Source organism: Eulemur rufifrons, chromosome 13 (genome assembly GCF_041146395.1).
Source record: "Eulemur rufifrons isolate Redbay chromosome 13, OSU_ERuf_1, whole genome shotgun sequence".
NCBI lineage: Eukaryota > Metazoa > Chordata > Mammalia > Primates > Lemuridae > Eulemur > Eulemur rufifrons.
Window position 1 is genome coordinate 10,220,027 of NC_090995.1, and position 13,101 is coordinate 10,233,127.

General features: G+C 39.7%; 1 protein-coding gene and 1 non-coding gene across 2 annotated transcripts in view; one reads left to right on the plus strand and one right to left on the minus strand.

Annotated features, from left to right (window-relative positions):
- The window catches only part of HERC5 (HECT and RLD domain containing E3 ubiquitin protein ligase 5), a 30,871-nt gene that overhangs the window by 2,790 nt on the left and 14,980 nt on the right, over positions 1-13,101 (minus strand). The window contains exons 12-20 of the mRNA XM_069485516.1: positions 11,560-11,749; positions 9,618-9,772; positions 8,274-8,387; positions 7,272-7,373; positions 5,270-5,446; positions 4,804-4,947; positions 3,695-3,861; positions 2,021-2,087; positions 1,012-1,082 (exon numbers count right to left, since the gene is read on the minus strand). Of these exons, the coding sequence (XP_069341617.1) occupies positions 1,012-1,082; positions 2,021-2,087; positions 3,695-3,861; positions 4,804-4,947; positions 5,270-5,446; positions 7,272-7,373; positions 8,274-8,387; positions 9,618-9,772; positions 11,560-11,749 (1,187 nt within the window). The remainder of the gene's footprint in view (positions 1-1,011; positions 1,083-2,020; positions 2,088-3,694; positions 3,862-4,803; positions 4,948-5,269; positions 5,447-7,271; positions 7,374-8,273; positions 8,388-9,617; positions 9,773-11,559; positions 11,750-13,101) is intronic.
- Positions 8,466-8,592, plus strand: LOC138394023 (small Cajal body-specific RNA 15). The gene has a single exon (XR_011235290.1). It is a non-coding gene; the product is annotated as a small Cajal body-specific RNA 15 (non-coding RNA).

A 13,101-nucleotide genomic window follows, 5' to 3' on the forward strand; every position in this document is an offset into this window, starting at 1 on the left:
AATAGAAAAATTAGCCTGCTGTGGTGGCACATGCCTGTAGTATCAGTTACTTTGGAGGTTGAGGCAGGAGGATTTCTTAAGCCCAGGAGTCTGAGGTTGCTGTGAGCTAGGCTGACACCACGGCACTCTATCCTGGGCAACAGAGTGAGACTTTGTCTCAAAAAAAAAAAAAAAAAAAAACAAAACCATAGAAAAAGATTTGGCATAGGCCAGAATGCTCACTAGAGATCTCTTTGCTACTTTGACCAACTGTCAAGGGCACATTCTATAATCCCAAGCTCTACGGTAACTTTACGTGGCATCCTGTAAGATGTAGAGAAGACAAGAATCCAGTTACCGCCTCAAAAAATACTATGTGCCTGCTATGTACCCGGCGCCACTGTGGACTGCTCCAGGCCCTGGATACACAGTGGTGAAGAATACAGACCAAGTCCCTGCCATCATGCAGCTTTCAGGATAGTGGTGGAAACACCGAGAAATAAATAAGAAAATAAATCCTAAAGGTAGGAGATGGGTGATACGAAAAGAAAAAGTAAAGCACAGTAAGTGGATAAAGAGGGATGGAGGTTGGTGGTACAATTTTAGACAGTAGGAAAAGGAAGGCCTCTCTGTGAAAGCCATTTCCATTTCTTACCACTGTAGGGCCAGGACTGGTACAGGTCTGTGGCCTGTTAGGACCCGGGCTGCACAGCAGGCGTTGAGCAAGTGAAGCTTCATCTGTATTCACAGCCGCTCCCCATTGCTCGCCATTCCCCCATCCTGCAACCCAGTCCATGGAAAAATTTTCTTCCATGAAACCAGTCCCTGGTGCCAAAAAGGCTGGGGACCGCTGCCTTACCACAATAAAACTCCATGATGTTACACATACACACAGCACACACCAACTTCTCTGCCTTATTGAAAAGTGACTAATGGGAATGAAAAATTATATGAACTAAAAGGAATTCTTACATCCCAGTAAAATAAATATAGTGTATACACAAAGCACATATTTCATTTCTTTATACCTACTTGTTAGTCTGGTCGACAATTATGCAACTTCCATTAGGAATTAAGTCTACATCATTTCTGTCCCAATGCACCTATAACCACAAATGACACAAATAAACTCAGATGATTTCTCCAACATAATTCCGAACAATCTATCATCAACAAAAGTACTTTGGAGCATACTTCTGTTCCTAAGGAATCTGTAAAAATGTACATTGTGTCATAAAAACTAGCAAGAAATGTACAAACAAAAAATTGCCATCCTTTCATGTAGAATGAAAAATGAATATTTTTAAAAACCTGAATCATCTTCACTGGTCATATTAAACGAATTAATTGGAAAATGGCCGTATCTCAGTATTCATTTTATACAGCGTAGACCCAGTGTGGTAAATTTGCAAAAAATGGCCATAAATTCCTCCCATTCTGGTTTCCCAGCCCTTTGCCATGTGACTTTGCAACACTTCCACATCAAGAGAGGATCTGTCTCTTCAGCCCTGGAACCTGGGCATGGCCATGTGAGGTGCTTTGGCCAATGGGACCTGACGGGGGCAGAAGCTTGTATGGGGGGGCCTGTTATCTCTTCCTACTCTTTGCAACCCCAAGACCAGCATGTGAAGAATAAAGACTGCAGTCTTGCTTCAGAAGCCTCCGCTAGCCTACTGGGGGATCAGAGATCACGGGGAACAGACAAGCTGTTTTGGCTGACACCCTATAATCCAAGCAGCCTTCCGATGACCAGGTATGTGAGTGATGCCCCTGCAGACCACCCAGCCCAGCCAAGTCAGCCCAGTGTGGAAACCCACTGACGCATGTTTGTTGTTTTAGGCCACTGAGTTTTAGCGTTGGTTGTTACAACTCTAACTGATGCACCCGGCTCATCATGAGGGGACAAAACCCCTTTTCACTAGTTTAATTCAGAAGTTTTATTTATTTATTTATTTTTTTAAAGTAAATGGTGACAGGTTTAAGTAGGTAAAGGGTTAATCAGATTAAAGCCGATCTGTTACCTAGTTTTATTGTTACTCACATTAAAATGGATGTAAAATACTTCTCTGAAGTCATCACCTTCATCATCCAGAAGCGTTTGCAGACTCCTAAGGAACAAATAATTTTGTTTTTAAAAGAGCAAGAGTCAAGATCCCTAGACACACCATCTAAAACAAAGGTCAAGTGCACAGCTATTCGGAAGGCAGGGGGTCAGGTAGGGTTCACAGCACCCATTTCTGTGTGTACTGAGGACCGAACAGAGCCAGGCCGCAGCCGCAGGGTGAGGTGCAGGAGTCTGTAACCCTGCAGGCTCCCTGCCCGCGGTGCAGCTCTGTGCCTTTGGCCGTAGTCTCCTTTACCCACTGGTCATAGGTTTCTATTTAGAAAAGGACCGATCACATGTTTACTGATACTGAAAGCATTCAAAGGGGAATTATCACCTTTATTTAAGCTTTTGAACTTACTTACAGAACAAATAATAGGTTTCCTGTGAAATATCAGTTATCACTTAGGAAATCTGAGGAGCAGGTAGGTCAAAGGATCTCTGTACCTCTTGGCCTGATATTATCAAGCTTACGAAAGACCTGAAATTTGATGCCTTCATTGTTTCAATGTACCTGGGACAATGGAGATTATATCAAAACGGACAGGGGCCAAGTTTTTGACGTTTCCATCCTGTCAGCCTATGGTACTTTATACGTATTTTTAAAGTGACGCTCATTCACTCATTTGTTTATTCAACAAACACTGGAGCAGCCCCTAATGTGGCAGGCAAAGGGGATGTAAAGTTGAGACTAAGACATTACTACCAATAAACTCGGAGCCCGATGGGCAATACATGCTGCTGAAAGTCTCATCTACAGTACAGCGAGGTAGGCGCAGCCAGAGAACTATGGAAACGGTACGGGTAGAGCTTGAAAGAGCTTAGTTAACTCTTTCCAAAGGGATGCGTGTCGTTGCAAAAGGCCTCTGGGGTAAGGTGGAATCTAAGTTGACTTCTTTTTCCACTGGATTTTTTTTATTACTGTATAGTAATATAATAGACCATGTTTTATTCATTGTGGTGTTTTTGAGGGTAAGGGAGGCAAATTGCTCTCTAGTTGTGAACCTAGGAAATCAAACAAGTTATGCGCTTCTAAAACACAATGGTAGGACAGGCACAGGATAGACACTCCCATTCTAAAAGTGAGAAACAGGAAAGAAGAAAGGGGCAATAGGTTCCATGAAAGTCGAAAACCCAACAGGGCAAGTGACATTAGATCTTAAAGCTTGAGGAAAATCTTGGACTGAATGTCTCATCTTCAGGACAAACTGGGGTTGGCCCTGGGCCTCCAAAGCTCCAGGCAGCCCCACCCATGGCTGTGCCGGGCCCAGTCCACCCAGGGCTCTCCCAGGCTGCATTGCGCACTGGCAGCTCCACTGTGCTGGGGTCTCTGGTGCGACCCCGCCTCCACAGCTCCGCCAGGTATTGCCCTAGGTGGGGGCTCTCTGTACTATGCTCTGTCCATAACTGTTTCTACACAGGAAAAGTTCAAAGATTACTGCAAGCATTGAGGACTAGTCATGGCAATCATCAACTCTTCTTAATTTTAGAAAATAAAACTATTATCCAACAATTCTGGCCAAAGTTAAAATCGGTTTAAAATGCTATTGAACCTGAAAATAACATGGGGGTGTTACATAGGTCCTTTTTTCAGGAACTATGTTTACTTACTTTCCCAAAACAGGACTGAGTTCTTTTAAGTCTTCCAATGATGGTACTTGGCCCAAAAGTTTCTTAAACAGCGCCAGTGGGAAAGGGATATTAACAACGTTGCAACTGAACAGGGAAAGTCCACATAGAACCCCAAACAAAAAATATCTCTTCTCCTCATATTTAGGCTGAAAAGAGGAAAAAAAAAAAAGATTAAAGTATTATGAGTGTTTATCAGTACTATAAAATATTTATATTAAATAAACTTTTTTCCTCTTTCAGAAAATCAAGTTACAAGTTAAAATTTAAAAACCCCATGCTACTGGGAGGCCGAGGTGGGCGGATCGTTTGAGCTCAGGAGTTCGAGACCAGCCTGAGCAAGAGCGAGACCCCATCTCTACTAAAAAAATAGAAAGCAATTAGCTGGACAACTAAAGTGTGTGTGTGTGTGTGTGTGTGTGTGTATATATATATATAAAATTAGCCGGGCATGGTGGCACATGCCTGTAGTCCCAGCCACTTGGGAGGCTGAGGCAGGCGGATGCTTGAGCCGAGGAGTTTGAGGTTGCTGTGAGCTAGGCTGATGCCACGGCACTCTAGCCCAGGCAACAGGGTGAGACCCTGTCTCAAAAAAAATAAATAAAAATAAAAAATATAAAATAAAAACCTCATGCTAAACATATTTAGGATTTATATTTGGTCATGTCAATTTAAATCCCTGCCACAGTTTTGGTTAGTAAAAGCATAACTAGAATAAAAATACATTAGGCTCAGTAATCCTTATAAACTACAGTTTTCAGAATTTCTTTCCATAGCCTTTGTCTTCAAATTCATCAGGAAAATAGAACGGAAACAAAGAATGAGTGCCTAAGAAAGGGTTCTTTTTTATCCAGACATTCTATAAATGGCCAAAAAAGTATATTCCTTGAGTTCTCCTGTGTGAACAGACATGGGAACCAGGGGAAAAGGGGCTCTGGTCTAAAGAAAATAATCACCTTCTAGGAATTAAAGATTATCATACCAGTAACTCCTCTCCGAATACAAACAGTCTAGACAACTGAATTTTCTATGTTATGTGGTATATACTTTTTCTGTTACAAAATACCATAAGCAAAGCAAAGAGGACTTACCCTGACGGGGAACCACATGTAGGAAGCCTCTTCAGGGTATGAGAACATCCCGTATTCTGGCCGGGTCATCTCTTGAAACACACAGTGGAAGAACTCTCTCCTGACTCCTCCTAACTCTAACTCAGTTTCTCCATGAAATGAAATCTGAGGAAACAGAGCGAACAACACATCACTGCCGGGTAGCCAGCCAGCCCAGGGCAGACTGGGCCTCTTAGGGCCAGTACTGGACTCTCCCTGAGCAGGGCCGGGGAGAGCAACCACCTGCCTGCTGCTCGTTAGCCCGAACGTACGGAGCACCCACGGCCACCACCTGCAACCCTAAGGTAACTAGGGAATTAGGGAAGCCCCAGACAGACAACCTCTGTGGCAAAGGGGGACAATTTCCCCTCTAAGGGACTCTTCATTACATTCTCGTATGTTTTTCTTCTCTCAGCAGTAAAAATATTCAGTGAGAATTATACTTTACCCACAACTCCTTCCTCAGGTCTTCATTCTCAGATTGACTTAGCTGATTCAAAACATCCTCAATCAAATGACTCCTCCTGACTGTTAGAGCAACGGCAGGCTGCAGAAAAGGGACAATCTCGGATCCTCTTTGTTCTATAATTTCTGCCAACCTCAAATAAGCTCTAATGTTTTTCTCCTAGGAAAACAGAAATGTTTTACTTCATTTTACCATTGGCCCTCTCTAAGTACAAATTTATAAAGTGAAATAAACTGAGTCTGTTTATAAGGGCACATCACATTTACAAAAAGAGCCTTATATACACCACTGGAGATAATTTGCTCTCAGTGAGCAGAAGAAACGCGGGACCTGAAGAATGAAGGACTTTGGGCTGGGTGCAGTGGCTCATGCCTGTAATTCTAGCACTCTGGGAGGCCAAGACAGGAGGATCACTTGGGCCCAGGAATTCAAGACCAGCCTGAGCAAGAGTAAGATGCTGTCTCTACTAAAAATAGAAAAAATTAGCCAGGTGTGGTGGTGCGCGCCTGTAGTCCCAGGTACTCGGGAGGCTGAAGCAGGAGGATCGCTTGAGCCCAGGAGTTTGAGGTTGCTGTGAGCTATGATGACACCACCGCACTCTAGCCCGGGGGACAGAGAAAGACTCTGTCAATCAATCAATCAATCAATCAGAATGAAAGACTTTGGGGAGCCAACCTGGATTAGCAGGTACATGACCAACTGTAAGTCTCATTGGACCACTGTGTCCCATAAACACAATTATTAATGCTTAAGTTACCAACGCTAGCTATCATTAATAGGCTCAGCGATGTATTAGCATGCACTAAAACAATGCACTGAGGCATAACAGTATCATTCAGAAGAGAAGTTCAGATGTTTAGAGAGGAAGTGGGCTGTAGGAAAAATCCAGGTATGACAGAATTCTCAAAGATAGTGTCCTCTAGGGGGAAAACCTAGATGAGAGAGAGCACGCGCCAGAGAGAGAGAGAGAGAGAGAGAATGTTCGTTCTGAAACCAAATGGCAATTTGAGGTCATTAAAGTCTGTGGTTCTTAGCAGAAGCAGGAGCAATCATATACCAGTTCCATAAAATTATCACTGGAAGCTTGTTTAAAATTAAGAGAGAAGAGATTGTAAGAGTTCTTAGATCTTTCTTCTTTCAATTTTCTTTGTTAAATATTTCATTAATGGTCACATTTAGGACTCATAATAATTAATCAATTTCCTGTTTTGTTTTATTAATGTAAATGCATTATGTGAAAGTATCAAAAGACACATATTTGCATATTATGTCTACATATACATGTCTGCATATGTAAAAGTGATAACAATACCTAATACCTTTGGGTACTTTGTGTAAGGCACTGTTTTAAATGCTTTACCTATATTAACAAATTTAATCCTTATAAAAATACAATGAGACAGGGATTACCTGATACATTTCCCTGGGTATTTTCAACTGCCCAGTTTTAAGTTCAAAACCACTTTGCTGGATATACCAACAAACACAACCACCTCAGTTGGTGACAGTACTGCACACTAAAAAAAGGGGACTTTTACAAACCTTTATTATGGTATCATCACAGAGTACCAGCCATTTATCAGGGTCCTAATTTCAAGTATCCTCTGCTACCTCCATTCTTGCTGCCATATCTTTTCATGAGATTGCACCTACTTAAATACTGGTGCTAGTCCTGATCAAGCCCAAGTTCGTTATACCTCTGAGTACTATTCAGAAGACCAAGGGCTGCTGCTGCCAACTTCTAGTAAAAACCCAACAACTACATCAGTTGCCCAAGCTCTGTCCCTTGCTAGCAAGGCCCTAATATGTCTCATGGCCAAGCCAACCCAAATCATGACAATCTGCCTTGCCTTCTTCCTTGAATGCCTTGACCATTGGTTTCACCAGTGGACGGCTCCCTTATCACCCCAAAAATATCACATGCTTAAGATGGTATTTATCATGTGGTTTATGCTAATGAAGACAAAGAAATAGGCATACATACCTTTTTTAAAAATGAATCTGAATATAGTAGTTTAGTTTTCGACAGAGCATTAAAGATAAATGGAAAGTTACTGAAGACACAACACTGTACATCTGAAGTCCCCTAAAAATGGAAATGACAATAATTCTGATAAATGACAGAGAAATCTTACACCTTACTTCGTAACCTTACATTGGTGGTGGTATGAGTCATCCGTACGTCTAGGCAAAACAATCCAAACTGCTGAACAGTAGTACTAGTAGTAGAAAATGTGTTTTATATGTATCAATGAAAGGTATATAAACCTAGAATCTTCAACGCCCATTTAATTTAGCAATTAATACAAACTTTGGACACTTTCCCAGTCCTGCTCCGCTGCCGCCTGAGTCTCTGCGATGTGCATTAGCTCAGGGGCATTTGGTAAACAGGGGAACGACAGAACGTGGAGAGCGGGTTAGCTCATACATGATTTTTGCTGGGCCAGGGTCCAAGCGCTAGAAGGAGTAGAATTATAACCTTCAGAGAAAGGTCAGCTGCTGTCCTGGCAGCAGGAGCCCTTCAACTGTATTTTCAGAAAATAAAAAGGGAATCCCTGTGCCCAAGACACCCTCCCCAAAGCCTCATCCCTCTACTGCCGGCTCCTGGCTCCTGGGGAGCTGCACTGTCTTCTACGGAGCTCCACTTCCACCTGGGTCGTCTCGGTCCTTCTCTAACTAGAGCATGGACAGATTTCTACCCTTTTCTCTTTGTGCCTTTTTCACATTCTCATGGCACTCTCCGTGAGCTGCTTGCCTGGTTGATCCAAATTATCTCCCAAGGTATCGATCGCTTTTCTGCTCGTGCTCTGGCTACAAAACTGCACAGATTCTGAGAAGTCTTACTTTTCCCATAAGCCCTGCTATTCCTATTGTGCAATTTTGCAGACACAAGGTTTTTCAGAAACTCATGTCGCACGTTATAGCAGAAATGCCTGTAGTAATTCACTGATTATAAATTCCCCCCTTTAAACATGGCCACACCTACCAGGCTCATTTTCCAAGAGGACCTCCTTCTTGCTTCTTCGTAAAAATTGAGGTAGTGTGAGAGTTCGTCTACTTCAAAAATATTTTCAGGCAGTTGACATTTAGTCTGGTTTACCTTAAATAAAATATGATTTGTGAGATTCAGGCAGTTGACATCTAGTCTGGTTTACCTTTGATAAAATGTGACTTATGACTGGAGACTAAGAAAATAGAGTCACTGAAATCAAGCTGACACTGCTTTTAGCCTTCTTAACGAAAAGGTAGATAGAACAGGTCTTGTTTGCAAAATAAATCCAAGACCTACTTATCTACCAATAGCAGAAGAAAATAAAACAAAAAATGACTTGTGAAAAAGTTTTATATTTAAAAACAATTTTGCTTAATGGCTGTTAATTAGATTATCAGATTAAATTTTAAATTAAACATTCTTTTTTGATGACCAGAATAAAATTCTATCCAATTCCTCCATTGCCAAAGGCTCAAATTTTCATGGACATAAAGAATATCTAAGATTTAATAGTAAAGACTGATGATAAGATGATAAACTTAAATTGGTCCAACTACTTCAGAAGACAGTTTGTCACGCCCAGTAAAGAACACATACATATCTACAATTTATCAATTCCAGAATTACGTGTAAAAACCAAAACCAACTCATGACACATGAAGAGCAAAAGATACACACGAAAATGTGTATAGCAGCATGTTTTCTCATAGAGGAACCACCCCCCTCCACAAACCAAGCCAAACCAATGAAACCAAGAATTGCAAATAGCACATATATCCATCAATATGGGAATGGGTAAGTAAATTATGGTGTATTCATACAATGGACTAAAATGCAGAGTGAAAATGAATGAAATACAGCCATAAGAATTAATCTAAGTGAATCTATAAAATATTAAGTGTAAGAAGCATGTATTCCATTGATATAAATTTCAAAAACAGCAAGATTAAACAACAGAGTGTCTAGAGATACATACCTATATTAACAGTAATAAAATAAAGAGCAAGGGAATGATTAACTCAAAATCCAGGATCATGGCTACCTCGGGGAGGTAAAGGGGTTGCGATTTGTGAGGATACATAGGCATTTCTAAAGCATGTCTAAAATATTTTAACTTTTAACATGGGTTGTAGGTACACTGGTGTTTACTGTTTTTTTTCAAACTATACATAGGTATATGTTCCTTTTTATATGCATGATATAATTCACAAGAAATATTTTAAAATAGCAATATAAACTTCCCATGTCTCTTATGAGTCTACTTAAGATTCAGGCCAGTTGAAAGCAAGGAAATTTTTATTGCCAAATAAAGACATAGAAGTTTCTAAATAAACTCACCTTGTGCAGCTTTTTCAACATTTCTAGGAGAGCTTTAACATGACAGTTATTCTCACCGCTTCCAGTCCAATAATGCAGTTGAGAGATGAGGGCTCTTTTAAACATTTGGACCAGTTTGCCAAAAGCACATTCTTGCAGAGTTGCCCAGTACTCCTCTGAGGAATACAAAGAAGGCAAATTTTTGGAAAAGTAAATTTCATTGTGTATATTTGAGGTTTACAACATGATGTTATGGAATTACATATAGATAATAACATGGTTACTATAGCAAAGCAAATTAACATATCTATCATCCCACATAGTTACTTTTCTGACAAAAGCAGCTGAAATCTACTTATTTAATGAAAATCCCTAATACAATTTTATTAACTGTAGTCCTTATGTTGTGTATTAGATCTCTAGACTTGTTGATCCTACATGTCTCCTTCTTTGTATCCTCTGACCTGCATCTCCACATTTTCTACCCCTGCCCCGATTCCTAGCCACCACTAGCAACCACTATTTTATTATCTATCTCTGTACATTTGACCTTTACAAAGAAGGTCAATATAATTTTTAGCACATAATTTCTCTTGGCTTTTTTTTTTTTTTTTGGAGACAAGGTCTCGCTATGTTGACCAGGCTGGAGTGCAGTGGCTATTCACAGGTGCAATCAGAGTGCACTACAGCCTTGAACTCCCCAGCTCAAGCGATCTTCCTTCTTCAGCCTCCTGAATAGCTGGGACTACCAGTATGGTGCCACCAGGCCCAGACTTCTCTTGGATTCTTAAACGTAAAAAGTGTCATTATTTCCCCAAACACATAACAAAATATCTCAGTACAGATTATAACTACAAAAACACATTTATAATAAGCTTTTCAGTGAATTGCAATTAAAAGTTTAGAATTTAACATCCTGGGAGTATTCCTTGACAGTTAATAGAACCACAAACTTGATGTAATTAACTTGTGCAAAAAACAATACTGACAAAATTAAATTATCACAGTCTTTGCCCCAATGAATAGTATAATATATTAAAAATTAAGAATTTTTTGTGATTATACAACTCTCTTTTTGTGCTATCAGCCTTAGTTTTTAACTCTTAAAAAATAGCATTTTAAAAAACAAAAAGAGCTTTAAAGTAGCTTTTCATCACTTATAATGTTATATTTGATATTTAATAAAACATAAAAAATGAACTTTCTTGGACTGCATATACGCTATATATGTCAAAAACTCCATTAAAGTCTATTCATGCTCCTATACCTAACTTCCAGTGTACTGGAAATACAGGGAGAGGAAGAAACAATCACACAATCCGGATGTGGGACATTCTACAAAACAAGTGACTTGGATTCCTTAAAAAAAAAAAAAAGCTGTAAAATACTTTTTGGGAAAAGTGTAGAAATTTGAATATGGCTCAAATATTAGATAATATTATGGAATTACGGCAAATTTTCTTAGGCATGATAATGATGTCATGGTGATGTAGCATTCTATATTCTTAGATGAATGCTAAAATATGATGAGTGAAATCTCATGTCTTCAATTTACTTTCAAATAGCTCATCAAAAATAAAATGTCATCTGTACATAAACAGAGCAAAAACACATATGGCAGCATATTTATTGTTGCTACTCTAAGGTAGAGGGTACATGGGTATTCACTGTACTATTGTTTCAATTTCTGTGTTTGTGAAATTTTCCACAATGACAAGTTATGGACAAAGGACCTCAAGACCCAGCCATGCATGTATCATTCCAAGACCTCTAGAAAGGTACTAGAACAATCTACTTTAGATGACTGCAATAATTATTATAGCATCTTTAGAGCATGCTAAGAATATGAACTAAAAACATGAATGCATTTATAATTATCTAAGTTTTGCCATAACTTTACTAGGCATGTCTTTCCATTGAGAAGATGGGTAAAGTATTTTCAAATGTAAATGATCAAGCTTACCCAGAACGCATGAAGACTGGTCACTCAGTTTACAAACAGCCTCCGCAAACAGAATCACCAGGGTCTCCCAGCTGTTACCTTCATGCATCACAGGACATTCTGGGAGAAGGAAGAATACCGCTAAGGCTTCTTGGTGTGGAGAATGAAATGTAAGGTTTTTGAGCAGATTATCCTTGAGACAGATGCTTATCTGTGGTCAGAAAGGATCAGGGAAAAGGCACTCAAAACTCAGCAGGAACTGGGTGCAACTTAACAGTAATAAAACGAGGTACAGAACCTGGAATTGCATTCCAACACTAAATTAGAATAATCATTTAGTTTTTCTAAAAATCCATGTTTACATCCCATCTTATCTAGCCTCCCAAATATGGGAGGTATTTGGGATATGGGACAAGTATTCTCCCCATTCAATTGTTGGGGTGCACGAAGCTCAAGAAATCCTACGTGCAAGGGTTACACTGGATGAATGGTGGATTGAGAACTCCCAGGCAGCCCTCTCCCAGGAAGTGCTACATTTTACCCTCATTTCACATTATCACACCTAATTTTTTTTTTAGAGGAAGAATTTGTCAGAACCCAAAAAAAGTAAAATAAAATTAAAAATCAAAAGACAGGCAGAAAGTAACAATCTCAACAACAAAACTTACCATAGTTCCCTATTACCCTCCCATAGGACTATCTGTCTCTATCACAAACTCCAGTTTCTAGCCCTTCCAATCTCCTTGCAGTCTCCCCAGTCCAGATGCAATTGTTCAGGAAAAATTCAAACAGAATTTTGAATTTTTATTTGTTATGTGTACTTAGTAGTAATCATTTCTTTAAAAACCCACTATGACGATAAGACTATGCAGATAAGCTAGTATTTATGGAGTACTTATTGTCAGATATTATGCTAAGTGATTTACGTATATTAGTTAGGTCATTTAATCCTTGTAGTTTCTCCATAACATAGATGATATTATTAATCCCATTTTACAGATGAGAAATCTGTGCTTCAGAGAAATTAAGTAATTTGCTTAAGGTCGCACAGCAAAGTGGGAATTTCTCCTAGATATTTCTGACTCCGAAGCCTAAACTCTTAATCATTATGAGATATTGGCTAAATGATATCTCTAAATATACAAATTCTTATAATTATCTATTTTTATATTAAAATACTATGTTGGGCTCTTACGATGAGGTTCAGCCCCTGCAATGACACACACCTGACAACTCTTGTTTTCATGTCTCAAGGGCACACACTCCTCCTACCTCCTTGCTCATGATCAGCCACATCCCCAAACCTCCTGGCCTACTCCAGACCCTTTAGAACTATCATGATGCTCTCAAGCCAGCTTTATTGTTTCATACACTATGCCTTGGTTTGTACTATTCTGGCTGCCTGGAATCCCCTTATCCTTGCAGCCACGTGGTAAATTCCTAACTCCTCTGGGTAGCTTGTTTTGAGTACTCTAAGTAGAATTGACCATTCGCCATCCGAATAATGACTGAGTTCATCCAAAAATACTTATAGTACACTCACTGCATTCTAAGATAGGCAGT